The 12,703-nt window shown below is 39.9% G+C and overlaps 1 protein-coding gene across 1 annotated transcript; it reads right to left on the reverse strand.

Moving 5' to 3' along the window:
- Positions 1–1,171: 1,171 nt before the first annotated feature.
- On the reverse strand, positions 1,172–12,456 carry TRIML2 (tripartite motif family like 2). The gene is made up of 7 exons (XM_004323834.4): positions 12,208–12,456; positions 11,833–11,928; positions 9,374–9,568; positions 8,064–8,204; positions 6,053–6,075; positions 5,781–5,881; positions 1,172–2,009 (listed from the first exon to the last, which is right to left on the reverse strand). Exons 1-7 carry the CDS (start codon positions 12,394–12,396, stop codon positions 1,438–1,440), a joined length of 1,317 nt encoding a protein of 438 aa, XP_004323882.3. The 5' UTR covers positions 12,397–12,456; the 3' UTR covers positions 1,172–1,437.
- Between the last annotated feature and the right edge of the window lie 247 nt (positions 12,457–12,703).

Here is a 12,703-nt window from a genome sequence, read left to right on the forward strand (position 1 = left end):
TTCGAGTTAACATGTAACTTCAGTGTCTGGGTTCTCATCAGCTAATAACTACCAAAGTCAATTGCAGATGCATTTTCCTAAATAATTTAAATAATCTTTTTGTGTTGGTTAGACAATGTCTCAGACTGACATTGGTAGGACATGCTGCATTCTCTCTTGGTTTCTAAGTTTGGAAAAATAGTTCTTAAGAGTCAAAGTTGTGGAGGCAGGAGAAATTTGAGGTAAGATGAAGGTGAAGATTTAGACTCATATATACAATTATTATTAAATTCTCACATTTCCCTATAAAGTAAATCGTCATCTTTCCCACAGGAAATTGGGAAGGGCTTTGAGAACCATTGCTCTGAGTTCTAAATCTCAATGTTTCAAATGATCATCTAACTTCCAGCTCACTCACCTGAGCTAAACCCCACTTCTCAGATCAGGGCTACTTTCCCCTTAAGTCTTGTGATTTGATGTGAAGATATGCAATGACTTTTTCCAGGCTTACATTTTTTACAAATTTGAGACAGAGCTTGCTTTTAAAATGATGATCCAGGTTTAATTCTTTACCCTTGTCACTTACTAGATACTTAACAGCTATGTGACTTTAGGAAAATTAAATCACCTCTGAGCCTCAGCTTCTACATTTGAACAATAAAGATCAATACACACTTATAGGTTGTTAAAAACATAAAGGGAGATACACTATGATAAACCTTTCATTAAAAGTCCCTCTAATAAATATTTTTGTTGTCTTTTCAGCATTGTATGACCACCCCTGAACAAGGCTCTAGCAAAAAATTTTCAGTTGATTATCAAATAGAGAAAGTTGAAGGCAAATACAAGACACCACTACAACATTACTTAATGTAATAGTTTTTCAAAGCAGTGAACTATCAGGCTTCTTTTAAGAAATCTAATTTTCCTTGTAAGAGAGAAGTTGGATACTTGAAATATTTTTAAAATACATTTTCTGCAACACCTCCTCCCCACTGAGATAAGGTATCCAGGGAACTTAAGTTGTCCTCTATTTGGAGTGATGTTAGAAGTCTTGACAATGTCAGGAATAGGATGTCTCCATTCTACATGTCACTCTGATGATAGCCTCAAATCTAAAGTCTTGATTATACCCAATTCTGTTTTCAGAAATCTCTAGAGTCCTTAACCTAGTCTTAAGGATCCCAGACTATTTCCGTCTCTAATTTCCCAATCTTATGCTGCATAGGCATTTGCTGTTCTAATTAACGTGGAGCCCTTCAGTTATTATCATCCATGATTCAGGTTAAATGTAACCTCTTCCACGAAATGCGTGTTGAAAGCCACATGAATGCAAAGGCTCTGGGGTGTTAACCTGGGTTCCAACTCAAGTGCTAAAAATCTTTTATTGGATTACTTTGTAAAATAATTTATATAAAGTCATGCTTGTAATATTCTGGCCTCTTGTGGTCTTAGATTTCACACCAAAGAAGGTTGAGGGCTAAAAGTACCATTACAAGAAGAAACGTGAGGGAGGCAGATGCTCAGAGAGTCTGAATTCATGCCTCCATTTGAAATACAAAGAGAAAATACAGGCCTGAGAGCTCCTTGGAAGGCGAGATCAGAGAAATTATAGATGAGGGATCTCTTTGTCACATCATAGAAGGATATCTGGCCATACTCATAGTCCAGGAAAACTCCAACTCTGTGCATTTGCTCTCTCCAGGAAACCCTTTTTAAAGGGGGAAAAGCCCAGAAAGTATAATCAGTTCCCATAATGGATCCTGTGAATAAGACCTTATCTCCGGAAGCACTTCTGCTGGCAGAGCTTCCGTGTACGCCCAGCTGCCACTGTGTTGCCTTTTCCACATCCACCTCCCAGTAGTGCCACCCTGAGGTGAAGCTCTCCACACCCAACACAGTGGCGCTGAAGTCAAATCTCTCTGGGTGACTGGGTACATCCTGCTGCACATTTCTGAGTCTCACACTTCTCAGATCCTCAGATAAGACCAGACAGGGATGAGCTGTCTTAGGGTCCAAAGTTATAGGTCCTGCAGGGAGAAAGAAATTTAGTTAACCTAGGGGCTTGTCAGTGCCAGAGACTGATGATTTCTAACATGCAGGGGCTTCCTCATGAGTGGGCGTGGGTCTCAGGCACAGATATGGGAGATGCAATCTAGGAGAGCACAGATAAAGGGACCCGGGCTTCCCTGGTGGCACAGTGGTTGAGAGTCCGCCTGCCGATGCAGGGGACACGGGTTCGTGCCCCGGTCCGGGAAGATCCCACATGCCGCGGAGCGGCTGGGCCCATGAGCCATGGCCGCTGAGCCTGCGCGTCCGGAGCCCGTGCTCCGTTGCAACGGGAGAGGCCACAACAGTGAGAGGCCCGCGTACCGCAAAAAAAAAAAAAAAAGTAAGCAGATAAAGGGACCCCTAAGCTGTTTCAAGAAATGGGGGAATTTCCTGGTGGCCTAGTGGTTATGACTCCCATGCTTCCAATGCCAAAAAAGAAAAAAAAAAGAAATGGACATCACAAAGGAACAAAGTCAATAAGATAATGGAAGGAGATTAAAATGAAATCTATCTGAGGAAGAAGAACAAAACAATGAATAATGAACTACGGAGAGGTTTAGAAATACCTCTCAAAACAGAAAGGAATTCTGCCAGGCTATAAAAATGACCTGATACTCAGTCCTAGCCCAGTATCACCTGAGACCCAACTCTAGTCCCTAAAGATCTTCTCCAAGCCTGGAACAGCCAGAAACATTAAGTCTTCTAATAGAGCAGTTAATTCATGGCTCTATCCTGTGACTGAACTGCTTTCTTCATCTTAAATATCACCAAGATGTGACAGATACTTAGAAACTGCTGCCAGCAGGCCCTTAATATTGAGTAAATCAAAAGAGAACATATCAGAGGCCAGAAATCCTGGGAGAATCCTCCAGAAAAATCAAGCTGAGATCAAGAACGCTCACTGTGATTTCTTATATGTGAATGAAAGTGGTATGTGCCTTCATATCGCTAACTGTTCCTTCTCATTTCTTTCTGTTCAACTTTTAAATATTCTGATTTCTCAGGGATTGGTCCTGGGTCTTACTTTTCACTACTTGTATTCTTTTCCCCTAAGTGCCTTTATATAGCCTCAGTTTTAAATATCTTCTATATGTTCATGACTTACTCCATAAAAAAGTTGACAAATACCAGTTGAACAAAACGCAGAAATTTCAAACATACTCCATCCAAAATGGAACTCCAAATCTATCCCTTCCCAGTTTCTACTTTTCAGTAGAACATTTATTGCTTTATAGTTGGTCAAGCCATAAACCTGTAGTAGTCCTTGATTTCTTTCTTTAACATCTAATCCAGCAGCAAGTTTTATGGGCAAATGAACTTAAATCTCTGCACTTAATTCATATCATTATTAAAGTGGTCTTAAAAGCCACAAGCCTTGAATTTTAAATTTCAACTTGTCCCAGGCTCCTAGTATTTCCAGAAGACTGGCAGAAATAAATGCAAATTTTCTCTAGAAGTATGTACACCTTCATTTCTGTCCTCAAAGAACTTCTAAAAATAATATTTAAGGAAAAAAGGAAAGCTTACTATTAAAAAAATCATTAACCACACACTCAAAGTAAAAAAGTACTACTGAGTGAGACTAGCAGAAATAAATCTGAAGGACTTCCCTGGTGGCGCAGTGGTTAAGAATCCGCCTGCCATTGCAGGGGACATGGGTTTGATCCCTAGTCTGGGAAGATCCCACACACCACGGAGCAACTAAGCCCGTGTGCCACAACGACTGAGCCTGCGCTCTAGAGCCTGTGAGCCACAACTACTAAGCCCACATGCCACAACTACTGAAGCCTGCATGCCTAGAGCCTGTGCTCTGCAACAAAAGAAGCCACTGCAATGAGAAGCCAGTGCACTACAACAAAGAGTAGCCCCCGCTTGCAGCAACGAAGACCCAATGCAGCCAAAAATAATAAATGAATAAATTTATTTTTAAAAAATCTGAAGAATTTTACATACTGGAATTGCCAGGCAAACTCTACAATAATTTTTGCTTACTATGCTTAAAAAAAAAAAGAAAAACTTAAAAGTATCTACAGAATATAGGAAACTAAAGAAAGCAAGACTAAGTGGATTTGACAAAGAACTAAATACCTTATCTAGAAATAGAAATAAAATGTATTAAATAAAGTGCCAATGGATTACAAGAAAGCTACAGAAAAATATGTCTCATTAGCATAAATGCAAAAATTCTTTAAAAACCATTACTACATTGAATCTGGCAATATGTAAAATGGCTAAAACATTATTACCAAGAGTTTATCTTGGGAATGAAAGGGTGGTTCAACATATGAAGCAAATATAATTCACCATATCAATATATAAAGGAAAAAAATAAATATTTTGGTAGATACAGAAAAAAGCATCTAATAAATTCAACATCTGTTCATGATACAAAGTTTTAGTGAATCAGGAGTAGACAGGGAACTTCCTCAACTTGACAAAAGGCAACTATGAAAAACCTACAGCTAACGTTAAACTTAAAGGTGAAAAACAATGCTTTCTTTCTTCCTAAGATCAGGAAGAAGGTAGATGATTCTCACCACTCCTATTCATCATATTGAAGGCACTAGTAAGTGCAAAAGGTAAGAAGAATACAGAAAAGGCTTACAGAAAGGAAGAAAAAAAAAGTCTATATTTATAGATTACTTGAATATCTTTGTAGAGAATCCCCTCAAAATCTATAAAAGTCACTAGATCTAATAAATCAGTTTAGCACAGTTGTAAGATACAATGTCAATCAATATGCACGAATATTTCTATATACCATCGATAAACTAGAAATAAATAAAATTTCAATTAGAAGTTGATATTTAATTCCATGAATAGAACTAAAAAATACTTAGGTATCTAATTAAATATGTACAATATTAGCTGAAAACTATGTTGAGAGAAATCAAAGATGACCTAAATAAAGGGAGATATACCACCATATCCCTAAATTGTTCTATAGATTCAGTGTAATACCAATCAAAACCCCAGCAGGTTTTTTGTAGATGCCAACAAGCTCATTTTAAAATTTATGTGAAGAATTTAGAGTAGCCAAAATTATTTTTGAAGGAACAAATCTGAAGAACTCACAGTGCCCAATTTTAAGACTTTTTGTAGAGTAATCAATCAAGCCAACGTGGTATTAGCAAAAGGATAGATAGAATGATCAATGGACCTATTAGACTTGACATAGATCTGCTCATATGTGCCCACGGATTTTTAACAAATGATGTTGGAACAACTGGATACATACATGTACTAAAAGAGGAGGGGAGTTGTACCATATCTCGAATCGTACATAAATATAACTTTAGGGGTCCCACTGGCAGTCCAGTGGTTAAGACCCTGTGCTTCCACTGGTTCGATCCCTGGTCAGGGCACTAAGATTCTGCATGCCACACAGTGCAGCCAAAAAACAACTTTAAATGAACACAAAACTTTAAATGAACAATAGACCTAAATGCAAAAACTAAAACTGTAAAAATTCTAGAAAGAAATCTTTGTTGGGGTAAAAAAAGATTTCTTAGGACACAAAAAGCACACACCATTTAAAAAAGAAAAAGGTAACTTCAAAATCTAAAACTTCTGCTCTTCAAAAGACACTATTAGGCAAATGAAAATATAAACCACAGGAGAGAAATATTTGCAAATAGAGTAGTTTTAAATCCTTAAGCTATCTGGAATTTCACTTATGGTAGGATGTTCATTTTATCCTCAAATACAAATGTAAAGTGTCCTGTGATCATGGATGTGTGTCAACTCACTTTGCAGCACTTCTAGCATTTTGCTCATTCCTGTTATTTGGCATAAACTCAGGTCTGTGATTCGGGCGGGCTCTAGACACTGAAGCAGTAGTGACTCACTCCTGTTAAAGAAAGGACAATCTCAGTTACCTGTGTAGACCGCAGGCCCCTCCATCCAGAGGATGGATCTCATTACATGGCCTTGCTATCCGCACCCCAACATCTCTAACCCCTGTGTGCTCACAAATCAGATGGTCAATCTGACCTAAGTGTTTCCAAAATGAATAACTTACCTTTCCAAAGAATATCTTGCATTCTACGGGGTGAAAAGAGACAAAATTACTAGCAGGTATTTAAGCCAAGCCTTTTGTGAATTGTGCTCATGAAAGTATTTTCTCTTATAATAATGAAACTCGATTTCCATGTAATTTCTTCAGCCTCATGGTGCTAATTCTCAGATACCAAAGTTCGACACTGAATAGGAAAAGTCAGAAAAATGCTTGAAATCACTGTTATATTCCCAAGGGATTTAATCTTCTATACCTCAAATTCACAATGCTCCACATTCAAATTCTGCCCGTCTATTTGCTTTCTGTCCTGGGGCTGGCAGGAATTGAGCCTGCTGCCCCGCGTCCTCCGCCCGGGCTTCCTGCAGCCACAGAGACAGGCATAGCCTCGTGGGGTGGGGGGGCAGGCTCTGGGGGTCCCTGCCCCGGGAGTGTCCACCTGTGGGAAGGGTGGGCTTTGTTCCCCGAAGAGGGGCCTGCTGAGCCCTGGGTGGCAGGGCGGGGGTACATCTGGGACACCCTGGGCCCCAGCCAGCCCTGTGGTGACCCACTCAGGCCTTGGGCAGATGCAGGAAGTGGGGGACCCAGGGGCGCACGGGACGGGGCCACTGACCCACGCTGGGTGTGGGAATGGGCCTTTGTGTGGCCGCAAGTGCTTCTGTCCCCTGTGGGTGTTGGGGCGTGGGTGTTCCTGGGCGGGTGGGAACCCAGGGGCGGCCGGTGGAGGGGCAGGGCACCCTCGGAGACTCCTGAGAGGCAGTGGGTTCAGGACCTGGGGGTGGCGGGCCCAGTAGGCCCAGAAGGAAGCCCCCTGTGGGGAGGGGCTGGGGGGGCCTGGCAGTGGCAGGGGTGGGAGCCACGGGCATGGTGGGGCACCCAGACCCTGGGGTTGCCGGCTGCCCTGTTCTTCAGCCCCTGAAACAGAGGCTCCGGGACTCCAGGGCCTTGTGATTGATTGAGGCCCCCGGGGCATTTCTGCAATGGGGCTGTCTTGCTGTTTATCTTCTTGGAATTTAAAGTTGGAAAGATTTAGAAATTGCTCTTTAGTCATTCATTTAAAACAATAATAAACTCATTAGTTATTAAAAAACAAACAAACAAAAAAGAAAAGAATTGAGCCTGCTAAGCTGGGGATAGTGGCTGGAACCAGGTCAGGAACTGAACATAACTCGGTCACACCTATCTGCACTGTCTGGAACTACGCATGGCTCTAGAACAGAACCTAAGGGTTTATGTGCAGGGGCTTCTCAAAGTACTCATATTGCAAATGTGGGCTTGGCAGAAGGATATAAACAGTCTTCAAAAGATAAAAATTTACTTTTTGAAAATAGTAATGCATGTTACTCAACAAAATTTAAAATACACAATACTGGCAATTCCCTGGGGGTCCAGTGGTTAGGACTCTGCACTCTCACTGCCAAGGGCCCGGGTTCAGTTCCTGGTTGGGAACTAAGATCCCACAAGCTGCGCAGCCTGGCCAAAAATAAAAAAATAAAAACTACAAAGAATCAAAACAGTTTAAAAAACAAACAATACTATACAAGTAAGTCTCACCCTTGTTTCCCAAGGTTACTGCTGATTACTATGTTTGTGTTTATTTTGCCAGAGGTTGTCTGAATGTTAATGAGCATATACGCTTATACATATTCTCTAAATAACAAAAAGTTTTCTGCATGTTTTTTTCACTTAATGAGATATCCTGAAGATAATCTTTTAGTGCATTTAGAACTGCTTTACTCGTTTTTTTATGGTTGCAGAATATTCTATTGTAGGGATACATCATAATTTGACTAACCAATTATTTACCTTATTAAAGGACATCTCAATTCATATTTACTACTGATCAGTGAAGCAGCTCTATACATACCATGATTTTATAATGAGTCATAATGCTTTTGGTAGCCTTCACGTATGACTGAAGATCACTGGGTACTGTGTTCTAGAACTGGCCCCTAATAAGTACTGTCCACTTCTCATTTCTCAAATACTGTAGTGAAGGTTATTCCCAGAATCTTACCTGGAGCAATGCTGAGGCAGATTGCCCACACTTCTTCTCCAGCTCTGTGGTGATCTTCTGGAGGCCGCAGATCTGTTCAGAGAGCCTGACTTCACTCTCCCTCAGTTTACTCATGTTCTCTCTCCCCAAACAGTTCAGTCTCTGCAGAAGCATCCTTATTACTATTCAACAGCTGACAATTTCTCTTATTCACTAATTCAACCATCTCTTTAAAAACCTGCTTTACTGCCTGCCACCCCAGAAACAGAAATAATTAGACAAGGCCAGGATATTCATCTGTGTCAAGCAAGACACCTCAGTAGAAACTTGATTCTTTGACACAATATATTTATGTTGATGTGGACAGTATCCACATAGTCTACTTAATCAGTTCACAACCTGGACCTAAAACAGATCACTTTTTTTTGCTGTGCAGTTTTGTTCAGGAAGTTTCCTATTTCCTTCATTAAATTAAAACTATGACTTATTATAATTTAATTAAAAATTAAATTCACTGATGAGAATAAAATAGATAATCAAACCAAAAAGGATACCAGTTTCCTTTCTATCCTTGCAAAGAAGCTCCACCTAGTTAAATACATGAATGTTCCATGTTATTTTTTTCTTAACTCAAGTGATATCATACTCCACTGCTGATCTGACAGCTTGCTTTTTTCTTAATAAATAATATGCTCTTGGAGAGCATTCCTTATGTATACATATAGAGCCATGTTATCTTTTCTAAACGCTGAAGAGCATTCCATTGTATGTCCTGTACAATGTAGTTCATGAGTCCAACAGTGATGGATACAGGTTGTATCTACTCTCTTCCTATCAACAAATATTATAGTAACACCTAATACTTACATTACACAATAATGTACACACATACAAACACTATTTAAAGAGCTTTATGTAGATTATCACACTGAAGCCTCACAACAATGTTATGAACTAAGGGCTATTATCCTCATTTTACAGCTAAGGAAACCAAGTCAGAGGTTAAGCAACATGTCTAAGGTCACCTAGAGGCTAGTAAATTGCAGAACCCAGATACAAATCTCATCAATCTGGCTTCAAAGACTACCTCAAAGCCACGGCTCTATACTGAAATAATTTTACCGCACTTCCTTACCCACGTGTCTTTTTATATGCATGTAAGTATATTTGCGAGATAAATTATCAGAAATAGAATTGCTGGATGACTATATCCCTTCTTTTAATAGATCCATGGTTGTCAGTGGATGTCTTATTCTAGAATTGACATACTGTTCAGCTCTTCTTTCTCTCATTTCCCAAATATTGTTAAGATGCCATGTTTCACATCTCACCTGTAGTATTTCCTGGAACTTCTCCTTTAGCTTTGTGGCAAACTCCATCAGTTGGTTCTGACTGGCTTCTCTCAAGTTCAGGTTGAATCCGCACCCTTGTGGACTCTGGAAGTTCACTTTGTTTTCTTCAATCATCAACCAGAACCTTATCCTATATTCAGACTCAATCATTGCTTTAAAATTCTGTTCTTCTTCCTTCACCATAGATGACAGAATTCAGGTTAAACACCACAGATAAATACCTATGGTTACTTTCCATCTATAATTTTAATATAAAGACAAGGAAATATAAAAGTACAGGGGAAGAAGTAACAGATACATAATACAAAGGACAGAGAGAATTTCAGAGTCAACATCAGCCAAGATATCACTACTATCTTAGAACATGAAATGCAGATGAAGAAATGTTAATTGACTTAGAAAACTGAGGAATCTCTACAACCTCAGTGACCAAAAAGGAGACCAGGAAAACCGGAAGGCAGCACCAATGGCTTTTGCTGCTTTGGATAGGGGGTGTGAGATGCTTTGGATAGGGGGTGTGAGAAAAGAGGAATCAAAAGGTGACTCTAAGGTTTTTAGACAAAGAATACAGTTGCCAAAACATAGAAAGGAAAAGTACGGAAGGGATAGGCTCCAGAGTGGGGAGGGTATCAGCAGCTGAGTGTGGGATATGTCAATTTTGATTAGTCAGTTAGCCATCCAAGGAGAGATGCTAGGCAGGAAGTCAGACATGAAAACCCACCACCGGGAAGTCTGAGCTAAAGACATCCATTGGGAGTAGTCAGCTTAATGACCATATTTAACCTCCTGAGACTCTGTGGAGTCAAGATTTATCAAGAACCTGACTATTCTCACCACTTCTACCACCCCTCCCCCGCAGTTCACCATTACCTGTCCTTGACTATTGCAAAGAGTCCCCTTCAGGTCCCCCCACCTGTGCTCTCACCCTCCTACAGTCTTATTCTCATTCAGCAGCTAGACTATTCCTACGAAAATGGAAGTTAGATCACATTACTGCTCTGTTCAAAAGTTTCCACTGGCTTCCTTTTTTCATTAAAAAATAATAAATTTTTAAAAAGAGAGAAAAAAGAAAAGAAAATCAACTTCCTTATAAGATGTGGCCTTCTGATCTCATCACCTATTAGCCTCCACTTCCTTCATAACCCCAACCAAGGACACACCAGTCTTGAGATCTTTGTACTTGCCCTTCCCTCTGCCTAGAATATTCTTCCCATGACTGCACAGCTCACTTCCTCACCTCCTCGAGTCTTCTCAAAACCAATTTTGGAATGACAAGGTCCTGATCACTTTGTTTAAAAGTACATCTCATCACTCTTTCCTGTTTTTTTAAATAAAATGTACAGCACTTAACAATGTAACATACTACACATTTTACTTGTTTACCTCCACTAGAATGTCAATTGCACAAGGCCAGGATTGTTTGTTTTGTTTTTCTTTTCACTACTGTATCCCCAGCACCTAGCATAGCTCCTGGCAAACAGTGGGGCCCCAATATTTGTTAATATATGGTGCTTGGAGCTGAAAAAAATGCCTACCATCCTCAACTGGATGAGAATCTAGTATAACTAGCAGAACAGTTACATATGAAGGGAGGGTCTGAAATTAGAAGTGAAATGTGCATAATGGATGGTGATTCCTCAATTTGAATAGTAATTCTTTATTTTTTTTTTATTGAAGTATAGTTGACACAATGTTGTGTTAGTTTCAGGTGTACAGCAAAGTGACTCAGTTACACATGTATTTCTCAGATTCTTCTCCCTATATATAAAATATGTATATTTATAGATCTAAATATATATATCTGTTTTATATATAGTACTGTATATGTTAATCCCAAACTCCTAATTTATACCCCCCCCCACCCTGGAATAGTAATTCCTAAATTGCCCTTTAAATGGCTTCAGGATTTACATGGCCACCAAAAAAAGTACATAAGATGCTCATTCTCCTATGGCATTGTTATAAACTGTGCTATCAGTCTTTGCCAATAAGGGATGCAAATGCCATCTCACTAACAAATTTAATATAGTTAATTTGTATTTCTCTTACCATGAGCTTATGGACCAATTCAGTATGTTCAAAAGATATCTGCATTTTCTTTTCTGTGAACTCTCATGTCTGATCATTTTTCTGTGGAGTTTCTAGTCTTTTGCTCATTGACTTTTTTTTTGGCTGTGCGGCATGTGGGATCTTAGTTCCCCAATCAGGGTTAGAACCCATGCCCCCTACAGTGGGAGCCTGGAGTGTTAACCACTGGACCACCAGGGAAGTCCCCTGCTTATTGACTTTTAAGAGCTTTTTACACGTGAAGAAATTAACACTTTTCCTACCTATGGATTTCAAGTAGTTTTTCCTGCTTTGTCATTTGATTGTGTTTATATTATTTGCTATCCAACATTATGGGTAATTTCCCCCTAAGGATCAAGATAAGCACTGACCTGCATCATCACCATTCTTTCTTGCTCATCAGCCAATATGCTTTTAGCTACTTCAAGTTTCTCCTTCAATGTGTTCAATATCTCCTGGAATAACTTCTGCAGAGAAATATATCACAGAATTCCAGGTAAAGTAATTGCTTTACAACAGATAGATTCCTAACCTTAGACAACTGAAAGGCCAATAGCCCTGACTACAATGTTTTCCTAGCCTTGAAGTTGAAGGTCTAAATATGGTACTTATCTAGTATTCTTTGATAAACATCAACTAAGGGAATGGTCTTGGAGGATCAGAATATCTGTCCTCCAAATAAATAAAGTAATAAATAAGAGGAGGCAGCCAGAATGACAGTGGTCTGGGATCTGCATGAAGCTTACCCTATAATTCTCAGCAGCCTCTTGTACTCCATATACCACGTGATTCTTGTGCTCCTGGGACGTGAAGTACTTGTCACAAAGCGTGATTTGGTCATCATGGCAGAACCGCTGTGGTGGCTCCAGATGTATCTCATAGTGGGCATCTTCTGGGATTTCTTGCTCTAACTGGGAGCGGAGCCTTTTGGACATGCCGGCAGGTGGCCCTAGTTGAAAATTGGGCTGCTTCTGATGTGGAATACACCTCCCCGTACTCTGAAAAGGAAAAGAGTGGCAGTGTTCTAGTGCATACACTTGTTAACCTCAGTCCGCAGTCAAGCGACAGCAGCTCAGTGCATCCTGGACTCCTCAAATCCAGCAAATCTTTGGCAGCCACGTGCTTGGGAAAGGAGACAGGAGTTACACTAACGATCAAGTTTCCTAAGAATTTCAAGCAATTGGTTGAAAATTATTTACAAGTGACAACACAGCAAGCCACCTCCCTGCAAGTCATTAAAAA

The sequence above is a fragment of the Tursiops truncatus genome, chromosome 21, assembly GCF_011762595.2.
Source record: "Tursiops truncatus isolate mTurTru1 chromosome 21, mTurTru1.mat.Y, whole genome shotgun sequence".
NCBI classification, from domain to species: domain Eukaryota; kingdom Metazoa; phylum Chordata; class Mammalia; order Artiodactyla; family Delphinidae; genus Tursiops; species Tursiops truncatus.